Source organism: Egretta garzetta, unplaced genomic scaffold, assembly GCF_000687185.1.
Source record: "Egretta garzetta isolate BGI_Z169 unplaced genomic scaffold, ASM68718v1 scaffold234, whole genome shotgun sequence".
In the NCBI taxonomy this organism is placed as follows: Eukaryota; Metazoa; Chordata; class Aves; order Pelecaniformes; family Ardeidae; genus Egretta; species Egretta garzetta.
This window is the reverse complement of record NW_009259528.1, coordinates 1,054,116-1,077,367: the sequence shown is the minus strand read 5'-3', so window position 1 is coordinate 1,077,367 and position 23,252 is coordinate 1,054,116. Positions and strand designations below refer to the sequence as shown.

Sequence of the window (23,252 nt, the reverse complement as noted above, 5' to 3'; positions counted from 1 at the left end):
CAGCCACAATGAATCATTTTAGATCAAATGGATAAGCCATCAAAACCATAAGCAACTGGAAATGGTTTCAAAAGAGACAAGGTCAGAGAACCCTAATTATTGTTACCTGAGCTACTGATTCGAGACCTCAATCTTCCAAGGATATAAGCTTTACATCTGAATGACACCGAGGGTACCCTTGGAAGAGGAAAAAGGTTACCAGAAAGAGAACCAACTTCAAGGTGGAAAAGAAATCTCTCATTTTTGGCCTGATGGAAAAAAGAGAGAGAGAAGACACCAGCCCACAGTCTCCAAGCACTGCCCATGCCCACAGCTAGCTCATCCCCCTCCTTGGCCACGCCAGGAACACAGACCCCAGCCCAATGTTCCTCTTCCTCCAGACATCTCAAACACCTTCTCAAGCTCTGCTGTCCTTCTGCCTGCCCACTAGTTTCCTTTTTCTTGGCATCTACTCTGCCTCCCACCAGAAGTACTAATTTTTCCCCGCTGAGCTCCTGGAAAGCTCTTCCAAGCGCACGGTCGGAGCTGGAGGCCACCGACAGAAGGTCCACCCACTGCCAGCCCGCCTACATCCCCAGCAGCTCCTACTCGTCACCACATACACAGCCAAAAGGCGATGAGCTTCAACTGCGAGCACAGCGGGGGAAAACGCCACCCCTGCTCCATCAGCCAAGCGCCTCTCGTCCCATCTTCCCCCACCTCATTGCAAAGACAAAGCAAAGGTGCTTAAGAGCAGGCAAACGCATGCCCTATAGGCACCGTGCTGTGCTATAGGCAGAGACAGCACCTCTACACTCACCATGAGCAGTCGCATCTCGAGAAGTTGTACTGGAGGCTGGGCATTTGGGGGCTTTTGTTTGGTTTTATTCCTCTATGACCACAAATTCCCTTTTTTATTCTCTCGCCTGCAGTGCGGTTCCTGGCAAGTTGATTCATTTCTTACAGACTCCATGCCCTCCTCCCGTAAGGGTTTAATTTCATTTAACCAACGGAGTTAATCCATAAAGACTAAAAATACCGGCAACGTCAGCGCCGTCCAGACCATCACTGGGTGACACCAGCCACGCGTTGGCCGTGTAACGTTAACCATGCCGTGCCCCACGGGGCTTCTGACGATACCTTATAGATACCTGTTCCTCCATGCCTGGGCGGGGGGGGGGGAAATGAGAGGGGAAAACCTCCAGAGACCTGAAGCTGGGGCAGATGCTCTTCACTCTCCTCCCAAGCTTCCCATGGGGGCAGCTACGTCCCCTGCGCTACCTTCCAGTTTGGGGGCTGGACGAGGGGACAGGACCCGAAATGGCGGCAGTAGCAGTCGCGTGCAGAGGGCACCTCAGCTGCTCTAAGTTATTCTATGTGTGTTCCAATGCATTTTAGTTTCCTAAATAAATTAATACTTTATTCCCTTCTGTTATAAACTGCCCTCATTATAACGAAGTGCCATAATGCTGAGGCTACACAGTCTTAGAAAAGAGCTGTTTACTACCAAAAATCCATTTATTTGTGCGATAGAACTGATGATGGAGGAGAAAAGACTTTTTTTTTTTTAAACTCTAAGAAAATCAGAAAGTCTGTAACCAGAAAAGACAACCATAAATTGTTTCAAAGCCTTCAAAAGTGGGTATAGAAACGTCAGGCTTTTGCATTTTCATTAAGTTCTGGAGGTTTATTATTAAAAAAAAAAAAAAAAAAAAGGCTTTTATGCTTGGCTATTGGTCAGCTACAGCGAGCCTTGCAATTTGCAAACCAACTCCCCTTTCCCCCAAGGAAACTAAAATTCTTCAGATGTTTCATAAATAAAAATAATGGGCAAGAAGTCACTTTTACTGTTTTCCAAAGGAGATTTGTGTTCATCCAGAGCAAAGATATTTACACAATAAATACCATGGCGGGCATGCAATGCAAGATAGGCGGCGCTGGGCGGAGGGCAGGCACACAGCCGGGCGCGAGCAGCGTCCTGGCAGCCGTTACCTTTTCCACCTACATTAATCCTCCCGTATTAACGTTATCCAACACAAACACGTTGATTTTCTTGACCAAAATACTGCACGGTGAGACTGCCTTGCCACCGGTTCAAGGCTGTTGAGCGAAGGAGCTGCGAGCGCGCGCCCCAGGGGCCAGAGGTGCTGGGCAACAGGTTCTTTTAGGAAGGAGCAGCTCAGGGCGCGATGCCCCCAGAGTCAGAGGGAGGTCAAGAAGGGCTTTTCCAACTGAAGAAAAGCATGAAAAAGCAGGCACTAAGGGAGAAAAATTAGGAAAACCTTGGGGACAGTATTAAAAAATGTCATTATTGAGCTTCTAGACTCTGTGTGTTGCCTCTCGCATCCCAAACACACAGCAAACGTGGGACGATACGCACCACCCTACGAAACAATAAAAATTGTTTCCCACACAGAATAATGGATGGATTGGGTCCTTCATCCCCTGCACAGCACAAGCACCACCAACCCTCGCCTCCCCACCTCTCCCAAACAGCGACCCCCTGCCCAGGGCTTGGCTTATGTGAAGCGGGGGCTGAGCTGACCACAAACCCATGCATTTATTTTGACTCAGCATCCACCAATTTAAATCTCTCTTCTCGTCCTACCCTATCATTTGGATGAATCTTGCAGGAACTTTGCATCAAATGGCTTTTGGGCAAGCAGCTGCAAATGATTGGAGAGGCCTCTCCTGCAGGCAGATACAAACCTCATCTCCTCAAGACACCAAGCCACCAAAACCCAAGTAACACAAGAACAAAGTCTTGAGCTGCAAAAACACACGACCTGTTGCCTCACGTTACGTTTGGCAAGCACAAGGACAAACAACGCGGAGGTGGCATTACCACCAAACTAACCCAACCTCCGTGCTGGAAGGGACGCTTAGCTTCCCACAGCGGTGGAAATCACTGTGGTCATTACCCAACGGTTTGAGCTACGTCCGTAAAGCCAGCCATACACTACGTTGATGCTTCTTAATACACAACATTGAGAAATATCAATACAATCAAAAAAATGTAATGGAAGAGAACAGAAGGGTAGGGTTGGGGTGCTGGGAAAAGCTGTGCCAGGCTCTAGTAGCTATTCCCAAATCCTGGGACTGGGGCTAGGGGTGCAGCTCAAAGCTGCTTTGGGATTGGTGTCAACTGCAACGACCTACAGCTGGAGAAGCCTCCGTCCCAGAAGAAGGGCCAGGAAGCAGGGTGAATTATGGCCCTAGGAAGCTCATTCCTGGGAGAAGATTTCTTGGCAAAGCCACAGCGTATCAGTAGCTTGGGTCTGAATGTGCTAAAACCGAACCCAGAGTTGTTTCTCCTCTCAGGTATATAAACTAGGAGCGACTTCTCTAATGGGAGCAATCGCACCCAAGTCAGAAACCACTGCAAGAGAACAGCAAATTCCTCTGGGTTTTGTCAATTCTTGCGTTACCCAAGGAACTTGGTGTAGTGTTTCCATCAGTTCTAGAGGTGAAGTTGCGTTCTCAAACACTGACCTTTTCCCCTCCCCACTTCCAAGTTCGATTGGGCTAATGGGCAATTAACCCAGCCTTTCTGTCTTGCTTCTGGATTTTAGATAATTTCTAAAACCTGCTCACTAGCGGATGCAGGACAGAAGCGCTGCGTTATTCACAGCACTGTATCAAACGAAAAACTGCATCAAATCTTAACAGTAAGAAGTTTTTTCCCCTGCCTCAAACTGTGCCAAATCAGCCTCTTGCATCCAGTCCTGGTTACAGCAACGGAGAGGAGAAATGAAGTTGTGCTCAGGCTCCGCACGCTGCGTACCGCTCAACACCAAACACGCGGTATCACAGCAGAGTGGTTTTTTTAGTTTACATAAAACATTGTACATTAAATCAAAAAGCCAGAGGGGGTAACAGAGGTGGTCCCAAGCAGGAAACTGGGATCCATATCCCAGTACAGACTGGGACAACCTCTCCAGCCATAGCATCCGCCCTAGGGGTGCAGAGTTACCCCCACAGATGCCGCTTTCATGCCTCCTTTCTCCTTTGTGTTTGTTAGGATTTTTTTTTTTCCCCCTGCCATGAAACTTAAAGTGCCCCTGGAAAAGCTTTATTGACTTTATTCTTTTCCCTAACTCCTGATAAGGAGTTTAATGCTGGTTATGTGATCCAAGCAAATTGAACTATCTGTTCCTGGTTAGGCGTGCAGTTGTGAGATAGGCAAATTTAATTCTTAGCATATCAAGTTAATATGCCTTTTCTCTCCGAATCTGAACACTTCTCTGGCAGTAAAGGAAATAAAGCTTATCTATGAATATGCAATTATTCTGTATGACAAACAGCTGATTTGTTCGGATTACAAAATTTATCTGTATGCTAAATAAGAAGGCGAGAAGTAAAAATGTCCTGAAAGAAAACAAAACCCAACTGTCAGCAGCACCATTTCTTAAAATCAACAGCAGAGCTGGCACACACGGACATTTGTCTATAAACACAGTTATCAGGGTTGCTCACGATGGCAAGGCACGTACGAAAACCCAACAAGGAATGAAATAAAATACTGTCGTACACCGAGATTCCCTGCAGTTAAATCATACAGGGCTACGTTTTGAAAGGTTTTATTAACAGTTGCTCTAATATTTAATCACATGCAATTCTGCAGGCCCAGGACAGGGGCAATGTGAATAACCCACGCGGACAAACTGCCTGCAACGCAACGCCAATCTTTTACATCCATTTACACATTCACTTACAGGGCAAGGTTGGGGGTTTTGCAGGCGGTAGGTAGGGTGTAGGGTTTTGGGGTTTGTTTTTTGGGGATTGGGGTTTTTTTTTTTTTGGTTGGCTGGTTTCTGTTGGTTTGTTTTTCTAAATAAAGAGTCATGAAAAGCCTGACAGTAGTGAGATACTAGGTACAGCCAGGGAGGCAAAGCACACCTCCACCCAGACCATCGAACACCTCCTGGTCTATCACATCGCCCCCTCTGCTGTAACTCTTACGGGAGCAGCTTGTCCGTGGCACCTCCTTTAAGGGGCGATATTGCCCTCTCACGCAAGCGTCCCATCAGATTTGAAAGGAGATGGTCTTTCGACATCTCCCCTTCAGCGCCACAGAACCAGGGGCTGGAGAAGATTTCCCTTCTGCACACCGCGGGAAACGATTATTTTGCTCCCCAATTGGACAGAAATCTAATTAAAAATAGGTAAGCCCTGTTGAAAACTGGATTCATTTGTCACACAGCTCCTCTCGTCATCTCGACGTGCTGGAACAGTCAACTGTAACCGGGATCAAAATTGTGAAGCTGTTCTTTGGGAAAAAAGAGCCTGGATATTTGCACCAGAAGGCTCGCAGACTCTGAACTCATTAGCTCTCAAAATTAAAAGCACTTACCTCTTCAAGGACATCTGCAAGCTTACTAAGTATCTCCTCAGGAAGGCTCTGGAATGTGGGCACACTGCAATACAAGAGAAACCTCAATTAATGGATCCCTCTATACAGGCCATAAATCTAGCGGCATTCCCCTCATCCATCTTCCAGAGATATTTTGACCTCATCACCTGGGGCTGAACAAGCGCTCACTAGAGAAGCGGCGTATGGAATGGAAACCTGATCTTCTAGCAGCCAAGATGTATTTTGTGATGATGGGAGACCACTTGCAGCAAACATCTGGAGAAGCACTCATAAAGCTGGTAATCAACTAAGAATCAATTAAGGATTTACTGGAATTACTCTGCGCCGCAAACCTGCTCAGTCACATGTACGACTGTGCAAATTTTTTTCCTGGTCCACTTCCATCCCACCAGAAATAAATAGTTAAAAAAAAAAATAAATAAGGAGAAAAGATCAGCACAGCTCAGAAGCAGCAACAGATAAAAGATTGATTGAAACCACACACAGACACAACAAATGCAGAGCACGAAGCCGCAAAGGGTATGGGGTCAGCAACAAAACGGCACGGAAGGACTGTTAGAATTATTGAAGGCTTCATCGGGAATTTTATATCCAAGTTTGTTTGTTTTCTTTTGCTGAAAAGAAAACTTTTCCTCTTGTTTGGCAGCATTTCCCTTCGCAGCTGTCTCCCAGGCCAGGCTGGACCTGCTGGTCAAGGTGAGAGGGCAATGCAGCTCCAAGGAGCCCACTGGCCCAGGGCCCATGGGACTGGGATTTAATTCAGCCTGGGGCAGAACGAACGATATGAAGCTGGGTCTCCAAATCTCCTGCAGGTGACCCTGACCTTGAAGCTCTATCTCCACTACCTTACGGGCTGCCCAGCAAGGATTTGGAGTCTCCCTCCTCGGAGATGCTGACAAGCCATCTGGGCATGGTCCTGGGCAACCAGCTCTAGGTGGCCCTGCCCGAGCAGCGGCATTGAGCCAGACGACCTCCAGAGGTCCCTGCTGACCTCAGTCTGCACTACCTTGGTCTCTCATTCGCTATTTTCCATAAAAACTTGCATTTCATCAATATTCCCAAGTGACACTAAATGAAACACATAAACACAATGTATGTTCCAGGGGGAGGAAAGCAGCACTGTACCTGCTTTAATTAAAAACACTTTTCATCAGTAGGCTAATTAGCAACGCATCTACATGACACATTAGCCCCAGACTAGCACTGAGCCAATACAGCTCTGCTGAGGCTATTCCCAAGAACAGCTTGCTCTAGAGTTGCTTCATCACGGTCCACTGCATGGTGTAAAGCCAGCCCTATGCTCCTAATATTAAACCGAGATCCCCAACGTGTTGCTCTGGGTTTAGGAACCTTGTGATCAGGTGCAAAGCGAGGGGAGGGGGCTCTTGGGGGAGTTCCCTGCTGAGAGGGAAATACAACCCAAACCAAAGCCTGTTTTTCCTCTCACACAGGGTTTCACTTTCTCCTTTGGATCACACAACTACATAAAAGTTATTCTCCACATTTAGGGGAGCTCAAAGAACCAAGCCAAACCCATGCTTTTGAAGTCCTGATCTGGGGAGCAAGTCCTGGCAGGTGCCTTTGGGGTCGTCACCCCACCTAGGTTTCATGAGCCCCAAGCACCATCTGGATGCAGCGTGGTGGCTGTTCTGCACCCAGAGAAAAGCAAAGGGAGGCCTGAAGACCCTGCAGAGGGCTTGAGAGCAAAACCCAGTATTTTGCCTGGGGCCAAGCATGAAGTGCCCAGTGAACTTCACTTGCGAGCAGAACTAAAGCAGAGTTTGCTTTTGTTAGCTTAAGCATGTGCTACACTGCAGTGGAATTAGAAAGTTTGGAAGCCTTCATTATTTAAAAAACAAACAAACAGCAAAACCCCAGCTGAATGCGTTAACTGGTAAGACAGAACTCCGTGCAGAAGAACATGATCGTTGATGCCTCAGTAACATCTTCCATTCTCTCCTTAGGAAGCGCCCTTTTTCACGGGAAACACATCGGTCCACAGTGCAACAAGAGCAAACAGAAACAACTGCTATGGAATTATGCGATGTCTGGGCCTAGGCACAAAATGCAAGTTCATTACACCAGCTTCAGCGTTCCCAGATGAGGAATAAACTGATGGGAGAAGCTAACGCTCCCAGACATCTGGACAAGCTTTACTGCGGCTGCACCAGCACGCTCTCAAATCGGGAGCGAATGCATCTCGGCGTGTTTGCATCTGGGCAATCCGAGGGTGGGCAGCAGAAGACATCTATTACAGACCAAGTGCATGAGAAACAGAGAAGCTTACGAGCTCTGAACAAGTTTTAAATCTCACTGCTGAAAACTTAGGATATTACGTAAACCAGGAACATGTCCTAAGAGAAACGCTGACAGCTTCAGCACAGCAGTAGAGCAGAAAATGGGAAAGTCTACTCGTTGGCAAAACAAACTCCAAGGACATCACATCACAGACTCACACATTAATATCACAGATTTATGGTGGGCTACGATGGGTCAGCATCCTTCTAAAGTGACCACACAGCCAAACTGCATTGGAGTCTCATTAGAAGAGGCCTTACAGGACTGCCCATCACTTCAGTACCAAAACCCCCCTGTATTCAGCAAATGCTTTTATAAAATAGCAGAGAGAAAACGTTTATTGACCTGTTAAAAGATGTCACGAACTCAGGCCAACAGAGCTGATCACAAGACTTCTGGAGCCAGCTTTGAAAACCTGCTCAAGCACTAAGACTACCCAAAGCTTGGCTTGATTCTCCAGGTCGGTAAGAACAGACCCCGCGCCCTCCACAACAACGTTAAACAGGTTCATCAAACAGATTCCTGCTTCGCCCCAAGACACGCCTCTATCGTTTAAAGTTTTGCACACAAAGATCAATGTTTTGGAGATGACTTCCACGTGGGTACCAGCGCTCAAAGGAAAACAGAGCCTCAGCTCCCAATGGAGAGCAGAGGAATGCAGCTGAGCAGCAGATTGCTGCAAGGGGGAGAACATATGCAGGAGGACAAGCAGGAGCAGAGGACACAAAGGCAACCTTTGAAGATGTTGCAGCACAGCAACAGGTAACAAAAATTAGATTCGGTTTTTCACAATTTTGCAAAATTTGTGAATAGGTCTGCAAATACACACAAGAGAACATTCAGCACTTGAGTTTGTTGCGTATCCATCATTTACAATGGAAAAAATCCCAGCAAATACAACTTAATCTCATCGAGAAATTACTTGCCCTGTCCACAACAAAGCAGGATCTGTGCCTAACAAAGCAGGATCAAGCAAACCCCAAACACATTCTGGTATCTACCACCGAAGTTAAACAACCTTCAGAACTTTTGACTCCGCTTCCTACCTACAGCACAGGCAAGGGACTCCACCGTGCTTCTCTCTGCAACCATCTCCCGCTTTGCCCAGGAACTGTGCCTTTAGCAGACCAAGCCCTGGCAGCTTGCTCAGCCGTTCCTAGCAAGCTGCTTTCTACAAGCCTGCCTCCTGTGGACTTTCTCCAGCTGCTTCTTATTCCATGTAACAAGGAGAAATCTCCCCACCTGAGCTGACCACACTGCCGAGAAGTTGCCCTGAGAGGGAAAGTCCATGCTCCAGCAAACTCTAATGCTAAGGTGGGAACCCCACCTTGTTCCTCCTGGGCGAATGCCTTGAGCACCCCGGGGCCAGAGAAGGTGACCTCTGCCACCTAATCCTTTAAACGTTATTTTGAGAGAAACTGGTTAAGCACCTAATTGCGGAAGAGGCTCCAGCTCTGCTCCAATTGCCCCCCCCCAAAGCAAACCATGGAATGGTACCCAGCACTGCACCACCTAACACCTCTAATGCTGATTATTCAAAACCCACCCCACCCTGTGTGATGAGGTTATGGAATAAAGCTGGATATGGAATAGAGATGCTTTCCCAACTGATGTTCTACTCACCTGTAGCCTCTCCCTGCCCCTCAGTTACTTATGGTGATATGGGTGTTAAAAAGTACTTCTACCAAACTATTTATGCCTATTTTATATGTCCCCTTTGCAGAAGTACAGCCCAGGGTCCACACGAAGAGATGCCTCCAGGCCACCCTACAAAGGTGCTGGTAGCACACAACAAGGCAATCCAGATCTGTAACCTAAGGAGATTGAGTTTTAACAGCGAATGCCAATAAACCTGATTTTGGTTTTTTTAATCAATCCACAAACATCACACTGCTTTATCACAGAAGGTACGTGGCTGCCACTAGGAGTAACAGGATGAGGGGCAACCTCCAACCTTCTCCAGCCTCCCTGCCCCAAGCCTTGTTAGATTCTCCTTGGAGCACGAAAAGGAGAAGTAGCTGCTCTGGTGGAGGAGCTGCTCATGCTGGCAAGGAGAGGTGACTTTTTGCTGGCTATATTCCACGCTGTTCAGCTATGGAGTATTTTGTAGGCGATGCCAGTCCATGTAGGTGGCGAGGGCACCGTAGGGAATTGCCTGCTGTCTGCAGGAACGGCAGAGCAGCTCTTCCCATTGGCTGAGAAAGCGGCACGTCCTCCCAGAGAGCCCAACACGCCGGATGGAGGCTGCCAAAACGGGGCAACAGCTGTGCCAAAGCGGGCACGTCGAGCCTCCGTCCAGATACAAAAGATAAGCCATGTCCAACCTGAAGGCGGTGGAAGGAGGCACGAAAGGTCAGGTCCATCCCTGGTGATCTGCTCGTGACTTTTAGGTAGAAGCAACATCCCCCATTAGCAACAGTTTGATTCATCCTTTTGATTCATCCCATGGGATTAATCCTGTATTAAACCAGCAAGGACTCTAAATAATCCTGGCTGTAACCCAGGGGGTTGATTTTACCCCAAAACACACTTGGTGGCCCAGATGCCAGCATGCCAGCAGGACATTTATCTTCTGACACGCGTGAAAGCTTTGCTGGGTCCCTGGCTGTCTTCTGCCCTCAGCCCAACCCAAAGGCAGCTCTTCACTTTCTGAACCCATGTCAGGACGTGTTCCTCACGCTTTGGAAGGGCGTTCATGGAAAGCTCGCCCAGTGTCGCAGCCGATGGTCCTTGTGGGCCAACTCCCAAACGAGCCCTGTACCCTATCACACTGGCTGGCACAGGAACAACTCCCCTTGTTGTCACTGTTCTCTGCCTTGGGCCAGACGGGTAAGCATAGTTTAAAAATCAAAACAGATCAGTAAAAGGAAATGAAGTGTGTCTGCATTCCCTGAAACTTTTTTTTGCACCCAACTGGAATGAAGGTTGAAACTGCTGCTGGTTTTGTCCTTGCTTTAGCACGTTTGGGAGGCCCCTGCTGCACTCTCCCTCTGCTCTGGAAGAACCGAGGCTGAATCTTCCCTAGCAGAAGCCGAGGCTTGGCTTAGGATATTCGCAAACCCCGAAGGTTTGAACAACTCAAGCTGGAAAACAACTCAACCGACTGTGTCAGGTAGGGACTGCTGGCTCCGCCAGGGTCACGGCCTTAAAAGAAAGAACTAAGAAACATGTTTGCAGCCTTATTCCTGAAAGTTTACAAAAAATTTCTGTGCAATCTTTACTGCTGTCTTCCCTCTGCCTTCTTAAGCTGGGACATGTTGCAGCAGAGAAGCCCCCGTAGTCCCACCTTCCCCATGCTGACATCTGTCCTGAGGCCAGGCGGGCGTCAGTTGAAGTGGGATCTTGTAGAAGGGAGCTTTAAAGCTCTGCCCCTCATGACACAGACCTTATTCCAGTAAATAAACTCCTGAAAGGGGTTTGCAGTCATTTTTTTCTCTCACAGACATCTGGCTCTATGCTAAGAGCTGCTCTACATATGCAAATGGGAGAGAGGCAAAAAGCAAACGAACTGATCTCCTTCCTCGTGAGCGGAAGACTAAAGGCAAAGGGCTGCGTTTTCTTCCCCCGGTGATGGAAGGATGGTAACGACGCTGCTGGATGAAGTGCTCTGCTGACATGAGGCCAGAACTCTGATTTCCCTGCGGGGCACCACCTGGGGCACGCGACGCCATCGCCGAAGGGTGCTGTTGCGCACCCTACTTTGGGCCGGGCCCTGTTGATGTTCAGTAGGCTGCTCAGGCGCTCGGAGGATTATTTTCCCTCGCTTCCGTCAATCCCTGTCGTTCCCTGACAGGGGTTCATTATCAGAGACAGCCCTCCTACTGCATCTCATTTTGCAGTCATCGGGCAGATTGTACTATTTAAAAAAAAAAATTAAATTGTCGCTGTCATGATGAGAGGGAAGGCGAGAAATTAGCAGGTACGCAAAGCCCTTCACCCATCGGACATGCATTCCCTCAGGATTACTCATCCTGGAAAGGACAATTGCTCCCAAGGAGCTGCAAATGCTCAACAGCCACAACTGCTTTGGAGCCATCACTGAACTTTGAGCAGGCACGGGCTCGGTTGCTCATCCCAAGGCAGGATTCCCACTGCCCTTGCGCCAGCCTCCGGAGGAAACCCATACCTGCCATTACCATGGGAGCACCTTGGGGGATTTTTTCCTGCTGTAGCAGTTGGTATTTCTACATATTTGCAAATCAAATTATGCCTATCGCCCTCACAGAAAGCTTCTGTGCCTTCCACCGCACCCGCCTTCTCCACCACTGTTAGACGGCTACCCAGGGTAACGGCTGCGGCAAGAGCCTCCCGCCCCTGCGCCGCCCGCCTGTTGCTGTGATCCTGCATTGGCCACACAGCCAAAAGGAGATCGCCCCTGACTTGCAATGTCATTATTACCTCTTCAGAACAATTTACTGGCAAGGAGCTTCTCTCCAGCGTTTTTTTCCCCAGTCTCTGGGAGATTTCATGGGAAACGAGCCCTCACCCTTCGGCCTCCGCGGAGGGCCCTGGGGTGGGGGCGCCGAGCCCGACTCCTGCTTCTGCATCTCAGCTGAAACTGCAAACGCATCACCGCGGCGCCAGAGGGGAGTCAAACGAAAGCCCTTCCCTCACACGAGACGCTAACACCGTGCCTCGAACACTAAAGATGTTTCACACTGTGTCTCAGAAGAGATCCTTAAACACTGACCAATGCTTTGAAGACAGGGTGGTGTTTAAGGACGCGACAAGTTGCATTTGCATGCGCGGGCTGTTTTGCCCCACTCCTCCCAACTGCTTATTTACAACATCTTCAAAACCAACTGAGGCCGGCGGTTTGTCCCTCACAGCCGCCTACTGCACTTGACAGCAAATTGTCCCAATAATATCCTTTTCACAGACGCCGAAGCTGCTGCTCCCGAAGCGCGGACCCTGCTCTGCAGTACTCACTGCTGCTGTAACGTTGTTTCCCACCTCCCTCCTTTTAACCGTCACCATTCAATGAATGCTTTAAAAAGATTACCGTCGCTTTCTGGCTTTGTAATTACATTCCTACAAAAGGAAAGTAAGCTGGGTTTAAGGTCATCTGAATCACGAGCTTTTCATGTTCTCCCAGGCAACTTCTTTCAGCGCCCACCAAGCCGAAGGGGCCTGAGAGTTGGGTCCCTAAGACTGAACTTTCAAAGAAAAATTACTCCTCGACACGGATGTTGACTGAATCTACACGATTCACAAAGCAAGTATTAAAGTAGCTACGTATCTCCTGGTTCTGTTATTGTTAATTACTACACGAAGAGCCAGAAGACTTTTTGCACTACAACAAGCAAATAATGTAAGATAAAACCCCACAGAAATCCCGCCCAACACACTCCCCAGCAGTGAGCTGGCAGGGTTGACCCTAGGGTTGGCGGCATCAGCAATTGCCAGATGCAGCAAAAAGCAGCTTCGGGGGCAATCTGGCGCTCCTCACTCTGGACTGACACATCTGAGATGGCTTACTGAGGGACAAGCCTGAACAAGAGCACTTTTGATCAGTACATCATCACTGAGAACAGTCCTCCAGGTATGGACTTCAGCTATGCCCTCCGCAGAGAAATAAGCTACAAAAAATGCACCAGAGTCCTGAGCAGTTTGTTCCTCCTCATGGTGGAAGCCTCGGACAACCATGTCTGCATGCAATCACACGGGTGGGCCCACGTGAATTCATCGCAGAGTGCTTGACAGAGGCACTTGAGACCCTCCTACAGTCAAGCAGCATTGGTGCAACCCCCAGGTGCCATCCAGGACCTCCTAACCAGCCTAATTCAGCGATTCTAACCCAGCCCATTGATGGGCAAAAAAACCCCTGCTCCTAATTTCTGAACTGCACAGCCCCGGGGCAGCGTTGAGCAATTACTACTCAGTTGGAGACACAAGATCACCACTGATTTCGAGATTTGCCTGAGGCAAAAATACACAGCCAGCAAATCCGTTCCTATTTTAAGCAAAGTCATTCTCTTGGCCGCGTGCTCATCTGCGGGTCGCGGCGGAAAGGACGGCACACGCGCTATTGCTTTGGGGGTGCAATCTGGGACATTTATCCTCTGCGAAGCTCTGAAGGCTAACAGATGGCAGCTCATCTTAATTCCCGATTTCTAATGGTTTTTATTCATACTCCTGGGAACGCCGCTGCTGTTGCTCTTTGTCTTTTCCTAGAAGAGCTCTGTTATCTCCAAGGGCCTTTTGAGAGATGTCACAGGGACCTTTGCCTGAGCCGAGTTTGGATCGACTTGAAACATGCACTACGACATGTTTTAGGAGGCTCAGCATACCAAATGCCTTTAAAATGCTTTTATGGCTTTAGAGCCATAACCGGCACACCTCCCCTTCCCCAGGACAGCCCCCTTACTGCATTAAAGAAAAGAGAAGGATGATTTGGTCTTTGTGTTTACGGTGCTGTTGATTTTCTTCTCCCCTCAGTAAACCCCCGACACCTCGGGAGGCCAGAATTTGCCATGCACAGTAAGACTCCCTAGCATTTTTTTTTTTTTTGCGCTGAAAATAGAACGCAGCTGAAAGTAAATTAAATGTTGAAGATTTTCAAGTGGCTTGGGTTGTATTGGAGAAATAATCAAATAAGCTTGACAGATTCGAAATAAGGTTTGAAAATTCAATTGTTTAAGAAAACATAATCTAGGGAATATTAGAGACAGGCAAGCAATATAACGGGCCACGAAAAACCCAAACCAAAACAAAAAACCCGTGCTGGGAAGACAATTTCAATTATTCAACACAGCTCTGTTCAGCTGCTGTCAATCTTTGCTTACCGCTTCCTCTGCGTTGCGTGAAGCACAGCCCAGCTAGGGGCTGCAACCCTAAAACCGGCCCCCAGATCCTTGGTGAGAAGACGTCTCCGTTAAGACCAGGTGCAACCCTACACCTAGGCTCATCCCAAAGTCCCCGTCAGGAGCACAGCGCCCAACCCACATCACCTCCAATGGGTTTGGATGAGCACTGGTGGGAGGACAGATCCAGCTGCGTGGACACAACGCGATCCACAACGCTCTCCAGGTACAAAGAGGGTTGGAGAAGGGGGGAAACTTTTTGGCAGGCGAGACAGACCAGCCGTGGGTTGGCTCATCCATGTAACGGCCGCTCGCAGGCCCGAGGGGAAACTCTCAGGAGATGTCGTGTTGGCTCCAACACGCTGGATCTGTCCCCACCTGAATGGCAACAGATGTTTAACTTCGCTCTACGCAGCGTGTCCTGTTCTTCCATTATGTTTTCCGCTGCAACATGAACTATCAATTTTTTTAATTAATTGCTGATCCACAGATTACAGAAGATCAGCACGTTACACAAATGCCTCTGCATCCCAAGAACGAATCTCCGCAGGCAGGCTGCTACGTCGATCCCTCTCAGCTGGCAGGGGACTGAGATCGTTGATGCTCAAGGATCGCTTGCCCATGGTTGAACCTCTTTGGTTGTCTCATGGTTGAAGCCTTTTCCACTTGGCATGTTTCAAAAGAGCGATAAGGACAATATTGAAACGTGAGTGTCTGGGATCTTTTAGTGAGTACTCCCTGAGCCGACGCGGCCGGTATTTAGATAGAGAAATAATACCCGGGGAAGGCAGGACACAGTGTCAGGACTTCTGCTGCAGACATGAAGCAAGCAGGATGGAAACCTGAAATTAGCCCACAGATATGTCAGTGAGGGGTAAAGGACGGGGGAGCTGGATCTAAAAGGTATGAAGTTGGCGTAATCGTTTTGGGTGCTGAATCTTTGCCCCGAGCGCTGTACCCCAGGATGGACCGCGCTGCCCCTTTTTGCCCATGGCAGCATCCAGTGAGCCTGGCTATGGGCACAGCCTGTCCCCACGCAACAGTGCACCCTATCAGAAATTATTTTTAAAACGTAATTTATGCCAGTCACCTGTTTGTTTGGTTTTTCATAGAAAGAAGGTCGTTATGATAAGATTAGGGCTCTGGCTGACAAAGGCAAATGTGGTTATTTACTGTACGTTGATTTATTTAAGGCCACATGGCATCTTGATTAAAAATGCCATTATGTATGTTTAGAAGGAAACACTTGAGATTAAAACCTGACTCACTGACAGATATGAAAATAGAGTTAAAAGAAGTGAGCAACGGCTGTTGAAAGCACTTCCCATAAATCCATTTCTGTCATTTCTGTTTTATTGATGATCGTTCCTCAAGTTTGCAGATGAGGCAATTTACTCCTCTCAGGTGATTAACGCCTAACAAAATGCCCTTTAACAGTCCCCAAGTAGTCAATAACTCATTTCTGGAACAGGCATGCAGATCACAACCGCAGCATCAGAGCGAGCACGCGAGCACTGACTTAGAACAAGGTAGCCGGGACCTCCCCGATACAAAAGCTCCGTTAACATTGACTGAAATAACAAGTTTGCCGTTCAGTATGGATTCAGAGTAATTATTACCTACATGGCAGAAAGATCAGACGGTGAAGATCATCTTACAGATGAAGGCAGGCAAGATCCAGCAGAATTAGAAATCAGACACACTGAGATTTTTCTCTCATCCCCGGTTTCTAGCAGCAAGGCGAGGACTAGAACAGCGGTAGCTGGGGCAGAGCCACCTTCGGTGGGAGCCTGTAAGGCGAGGTTGGGCATTTTCTTATAAAGATGTGCTTTTTCCCTTCTCTAATAACACCTCAGTGGCATATGTCTGTGGAGGTTGCAATGGATCTCGGTGGCTTAGGGAGGCTGTCACTCTTCAGTTGTCCCTTAGACATCCAGGACCTCTTGAAGCCAGCACTGGGAACAGTTTGCTTACGAAGCACAGAAATTTATCGAAACAGCAGTTTAACCTGTCATCTGAAAACACAGAGGAACAAACCCTCCTGGATTTCTGGTGCCATTTGGAAGGGTAAATCCCATCAGCCCAGACTTGTAAATCCAGGGCACGGATTGCAACCCTTGGTTTCCGCCAACCGAGGACCCAGGAGATGCTGAGCATCTCCCTTCCCTACAACTGCGGTGGAGTACGGGCCGTGCTGGGCAGGACATCGCCTCCCTTCAGACTTCTCTATCTTGGTTTGATCAGCTCAACCTCACCTCCTGTTCTGAAGGAGGGTTTGGACCAGATGACCCCAGGGACCCTTCAAACATGAACTACTCTGTTATCCTACGCTCCAAAAGAAAATGCTGATTTCTTCTGTATTTACCTACTCCAGATAAGGGCTTACATTTTATTTACTTCTTTCGAGTATCAAGCCAAATCGATTTTTTTAAATAACATCTTTTATCTTTCCACCCTAGTGCAAAACATTAAAAATTCTGGGTATGTGTGTTCATGCACATGCAAACTGCAATCTCCTCTGAAAGCTGCATCTCCAGCAGTTTGGATGCTCTTGTTAAGATCAGTACCTTATTGATTTGCAGTGTGCTCCGGCCAGCTGGTCCTCCTCAGCCTCCTTGTTAGCAGCTTTACAGAATGCTAATTCACTGCAGGTCAGCTGTAATTTTCTAAATTATTAAGAAGTTAAGGATTTTTACTGTCCCTCTGGGGACACTTTAGCCTCAGCCTGATTTGTCTTCATCTATAGTTCCATTCAATGGCACAATTCCCGCAAGCGTGTTCTCTGAGATCGTCTTCGTTGCATGTAACGCCCTTTCTATTTTCTCTCGACTTTAAAATCTGTATTTCTAATTGCACTGTGACCTGCGGGGGCACGCAGTGCGTTTGTGTTCACTGAGCTGTGGGAACTCGTTTCACCTTCTTCCAGGAAGAGTGATGTTGGTTTATCAGCGTCTATATGAAGTTTAAGTTATTCTTCCTAATATGCATTACACAGAATCCCAGCCTGGCCGGGGCTGGCAGGGCCCTCGGGAGCTCACCCAGTGCCACCCCCCTGCCCGAGCAGGCTCACCCAGAGCAGGGGGCACAGGACAGCACCCAGGCGGGGGTTGAAGATCTCCAGAGAAGGAGACTCCACAGCCCCCCTGGGCAGCCTGGGCCAGGGCTCGGGCACCCTCACAGTCAACAAGTTCTTCCTCCCGTTCAACTGGAACCTCTTCTGCTTCAGGTTGTGCCCATGGCCCCTTGGCCTGGCGCTGGGCACCACTGGGAAGAGTCTGGCTGTGTCCTCGTGACCCCCACCCTTGAGATATTTGTAGGTGGTGATGAGATCCCCTCTCAGCCTGCTCTTCTCCAGGCTGAACAAGCCCAGCTCCCTCAGCCTTTCCTCCTAGGGGAGATGCTCCAGTCCCCCCATCATCCTTGTTGTCACAAGCGACACGCTGCTCAGTTCCCCCAGTTCCCGTCACGCTGGTGATCACTGTCCTCCTTAGTTTCGGGGAACCTACAAGTGGTGTTTATTGGCAAGTCACTTGTGTGGTATTTCCAGAGACTGTGTGTAATTGAATTTAAAATGCATTCCTGATGCTCATAAAAGCAATAAAAATGTCACCTTCTGCCTGCACATTAGAAATTCATCCCATGCAAGTAGAGGACAAATGCATAAAATGATCATTATGATGTGCAAATGCACCGGTACAGGAGAACGAGACTGGTCTCTGACTGGACATAAAAACATCTAACAGATCTGCGCTCAGACGGTGCCATTTACTGACTTCTCTGAAGTTGCCACAGAAAAAAACGCTCCCGTCAGCAACTTGACTGAGTCCACTTCAGCTTGCCTCAGAAACGTGATTTCTACCGGTATTAACAAGAATGAGGACCCTGTGTGAAATCAGAATTGATTCCCTGAAATGAAAACAAAACGTACATCCAATGTTAGGTGATCCCACCCAGACAGCCAAATCACCTACGTGACTCCCTTTTCTGATGAACAGTGGCAAAGAGGAGAGTGTGAGAATTTTAGATCACAGAATCATGGAATCGTTTAGGTTGGAAAAGCCCTTTAAGATCATCAAGTCCAACCGTTAACCCAACCCTGCCATCCACCACTCCCCCACTATCCCCGCTCAGAACAGAAGCGCAGCACTGACTCAAGGTGCAGCAGCTCAGCCCCGGCTTTGCTGGGGACAGCTCTGTCCTTGCAACGGGGCCAGTGGAGCTGCCGCCGTTTGCCTCTCTCTTCCGAAATGCTGCCTACGTGCACCTTCTAGGTTCATCTCTCTCGACTTTGATTTTTTTTTTTCACACCTGAATTTATATTAAAATCACCCAAAGATTCAAGCTAGGCTGCCCTGGGGACAGGGCATGGAGATAACATCCGGAAAGCCCAAGCTCGAGCCAGTCTCCAGCAATGGGCTGTTGCATGGCAGTGCTCTTGTTTTCCCTCTTTAATTTCCATCTGTCTTAGCCAAAGAAGCAATAATCCTTTCAGGGCTTTCAGTCCACTCAGCTCCTGGGTTTTGCCTGCTCAGCACAAAGTAACATTAACGGGTAATTAAGCACATTGTGGGTCATTAGCTCCTCTCAAGATTCCCAGGAGACTTCTTAAAATTGGGTCTAGAAGCACAAATTAAAATCAATTTTTTGCTTTTATGGATTACTTTTCATAAGCGTGAAATACTACGTATGACCTCCTCTTCCCACGTCAGAGCCTCCCAATTTTGGTTAATGCAGCTCGGGGGCCAAGCCCCAGGTGTTCCGCACCGCTGTGCTCGGCAGCCCCGCTGCGAACCCGGCGTCGGCAGCACCAAGTGCGCCCAGGCTGCTGCCTTTTCCTCCCCCGCTTGCCCTAATTCAAATGCAAACGCCTCCAGGAATTGAGTACTGAAGATTTGCTATGCTCCATGTTGTTGTGGTGCTGATAGCTTGTTATTCCTAAAATACTTTGTAGAGTTATTTAAATACAACAGTTTGAAACGACTTAACCGAGCAGAATCTCTGAGCCACACTCCAGCAGCAGGCGGGCTTGGTGGACGTGGTTTATATCCCTGGCCAGACATTGCCCTGCATCTTCATCTACTCACCCCGAGTAATTATTTTCTGAGCAAAATCTACACTAACAGGAGATTTATCTTTTAAATATCAGCATCAAGATGCAGCTGGTACCTTCTAAAGAGGGGGAGAGACCCTCAGAGCAGGAGCCTTCTCCAAAGATCCTCAAAGTACACCCAACAAACAAACGCCGTAATTGCAAACCCAAACCCAAACCACCCTTTTAATTAAAACTCATTGACAACTGCTCAGGAAAGCCAAGAACTCTTGCTGCTCCAAATGCAATATTTACTGAAATGGAGTCACGCAGTTTTGGCCACTCAAATCTATTCTTGCATGCTACTGCAGCTTGCCGTGTGGTTTGGCTTGGAGGATCTCAGGAAAACACATGCGCCATGGAAACACCGAATGTGCCGAAAAGGCTGTTCTCAGCCCTTCCTGGGGAAACTGCTCTGTCCGGCAGGGCAAAATGCCGTAACTATCCAGCCAAAAAAACATCTCATGGAAGCAAGAGTCTCCTGAGATCAAGGTCAAGCACTGGTGAACATCTGTACTTCTTTTGGAGAGTCTCCTTGCTTGGAGTCTCTTCGCCAGCAGAGATTGAGAACGGGCCACCCCAGTGTCTGACACCACCGTGGTTAGGGCACGATCCTGAGGAGCAGGTTTAGGTCAGCCCAAGAGCGGGACAGGACGTGAGCTCGCGCTCTCAGATACAAGCCCGTCCCTTCCGGCTCAAAGCAGCCTGATGCTGAGCAGACCTCCGCTTCCCTCTGGGCTGGTGCAAGCTCCTACGCTCACTTTCAGTTTCACTTCAGTCGGAAGCTCCCAAAGAGGAGCCAGATTTTTTGTTTTCTTCAAATCAACATGAATTTAAGACTTTCAATTCAATAAAAGAGAAGACGTCGTTCATTAAAAGCCTTTTTTTGCTGGTGAGCTCCCTAACCACCACCCCCCCGAGGCACTCCCAGCCTTGCACATGTCAGCAATGTGAGCAATGCACCGGGAAACCGGCTCACGTCGCCTGGAGAGTATTTCCACACACGCTGGGACACAAAGGGAGACACCGTGAATTAGGGGCAAGGAACACAAAATAACCACTTTACCAAACCTGTAATCTCCAGGAATTTCGTGATCCAAGAACTGATTTTACTGGGCAGGGTATCGCGCTAAACAAAAGCTTCTGAACGAGATCTACGGTTGCAAATGCCAATGGCTACTTTCTGTAACAATTTATCTGCTGCTAATTATACTTATCTTTAGATCAATACTTCTTATATCTTCATACTTCAGCTCGTTAAACCATTCTGAAGGGAAACTACTATTTGTGTGTGTGAGGCAGATTGCCAAGTCTCAAGACAATTACAAATAATAAATGAGATACACATCTAAGCAGCTATTTCTAATCATGTTAAAGGCTTTGTACTTAATCTTTCTTGTACTTTGCTAATACAAAACACAACAATTACCAGGTAAAAAACATGTACTCTACTCAGAGAGATGAATGAAGATGTGTCTGGAGAACAGTGCGCACAGGGCCTCTTCCAACCTCCGTCGTACCACGATAAAACCAAGCACTTACCCTGTTCAATGTGTTTTCCTGTTGGAAAAGCACCTTCACATCTGAATGTGCAAACCGCCTTCCTATTCCCACGTTATCCCAATACACCACCCCCGTAACAACGGGCCGCAGCGTTCAAACCAGCTCCAACACGGTGTTGCTCTTGCAACTGTGAGTACTGCTGGCACTCCAGAGCCCACCGCTCTCCTATCTGCTGGGCTTCCCAGCTCCCCCGTACTCCCCCTTCAGCCGGGTTTGTCCATCAGCGCATGCAGTCTCCAGCCAAGCCTGCAGACTCCGCACGCCTGTGAGCTGCACTGTCCATCCCAGTAAGCTGGGCTGGACCATCACAAGCTAAAAGTACGACACATACTCAGAATAGCGTGGACTTGGGCGGCACCAGCAGTAAAGGCATGAGTACCACCTTCAAAGCATTCCTCCTGGAGCGAGTTGCTTGCCTGTAAAGGCTATTGATTCATGCCAAAAGACATTGCAAACGTTTTTTCTTGCCTTTGAAGATTAATGTCTAATTTTATTCCCCAAGTTATTTAAAGAGAAGAATAAAACCCGTCACATCCATCCGATTTCTCATCTTGTTCCACGCTACAGGACAGAGAGGAGCACGCAAAGGACAGATGCAGCGTTTAGAACCACACAAATCACAAAGAGAAACAGAAAATGTCCCCAGCGGCTGGCCAGGTAGTGGGACAAGCTTGATGAGCCACCACCGTCCCCCATGGTCTACGACCCACGTCCAGACCACGGTGGTCACCTCACACTGCTCTCACTGAGCCAGCGGGGTGAAACTCAGGAACCCACTGCTACCACAGCACAGTGATAACCCCAGGGACAACAAATTAAGAGGTACTGGGTAGCTAAAAGCAGTGCAAGTTAAGCTCAAAGATAGAAACAATTAATTCAGGAAATATCTGCCATAAACCCTCTGCTCCTAGTTCCATCCACAGCCATGGGTGGTTGCAGGGGGGTTGTTTGGATATCAAGAGGAGGAGTAGAACCTGCCACTGAGCAAAGGAAGAGTAAAAGCTCCCTAAGCCACCTTCTTAAAGTTTACTTCAAATATTTGTTACAGCCAATTTTCTTCTTTTACCTGCCAAATTAGTTACTGCTGAGCTCCCCAAGCTGTAGGCGTGCAAGGCCATAAGAATGGTATTGTAACATCTGGGATATAGAAGCGGATAAACACAAACGGACTGCGCTTGTATAACACGTTTAAGTATTCTCCACCCTGAACGTTCTGCAGAGATACAATCACATACAGAAAGGATCTCTATTCCTCATGAATCATTGTTATTATCCCATGAATATAAGGCAATATTATCACAATATTTCACTCACACCTCGAACTGCACCCAAATAGCAAACTAGCAGCTTTTTTCTGTGCCGAGGCTTCATCTCCAACGCAGCGTGCTTCCACGTCTCTAGCAGCAGCTACAGCATCTTTTTGTAATGTCAAGGCCAAAATTAGACGTGCTCCTCCTTGCCAAAGAGTATCAAAGGGTGGCCTCGCTGCACACTTCCTAGCAGGCAACCCAACAGAGGGCTGGAGTTTAATGAGCTCTTCATTTGGAAGCGGGCCTGGTTCTTTACTTAATTTGGCCTTTAAACTCTAATGCAGTTCAGAGTACAAGATGTGCTCCCAACCTACGCGTTGCGACAAGACGAATTCCACAACCATGTCCCTATTCCTCATCTCAAGACGGTTTGTTTTGTATTCAGCAGTGCGGTTTGTTTGCAGTCAGCAACTGTTTCACCCAGATTACTAATGAAGATTAAAATAGCCCCTTCAGAAGGATCGAGACCAATTCATGCGTTTTATGCTCCCATATGCATGGTTCCAATTTGCAGAGGAAGTAATAATTCATTTCATTTCAAAGCTCCTAAGAGCCAGCGCATCCTATTTCGGTTTTGCTTGAACAAACACAGACTTCGACACATATTAATCCCCAAAGGATTTCCAATCAGCGAAACATGATTACGTGATCTTTATTCAAACGTGTACATCTGAGGGGGGTTGTGTTTATTAAGAGTTAACTGAAGTGACAGCTAATCAGACTCTTGAAGAAATCTTTGTTCTTGTTGAAATACATTTTTCACAAAGGTTTACCAAACGGCCCTCAAAAAAATTAAAAAAAAAAAAAAAAAAGAGAAAGGAAAAGGTTTTGGGACC

The 23,252-nt window shown here is 47.9% G+C and overlaps 1 protein-coding gene across 1 annotated transcript in view; it reads right to left on the bottom strand.

Moving 5' to 3' along the window:
* PRKG1 (protein kinase cGMP-dependent 1) overlaps window positions 1-23,252 on the bottom strand; it is a 490,065-nt gene that overhangs the window by 133,996 nt on the left and 332,817 nt on the right. Inside the window, exon 7 of the mRNA XM_009637557.2 lies at window positions 5,333-5,396. Coding sequence (XP_009635852.1) covers window positions 5,333-5,396 — 64 coding nt within the window. The remainder of the gene's footprint in view (window positions 1-5,332; window positions 5,397-23,252) is intronic.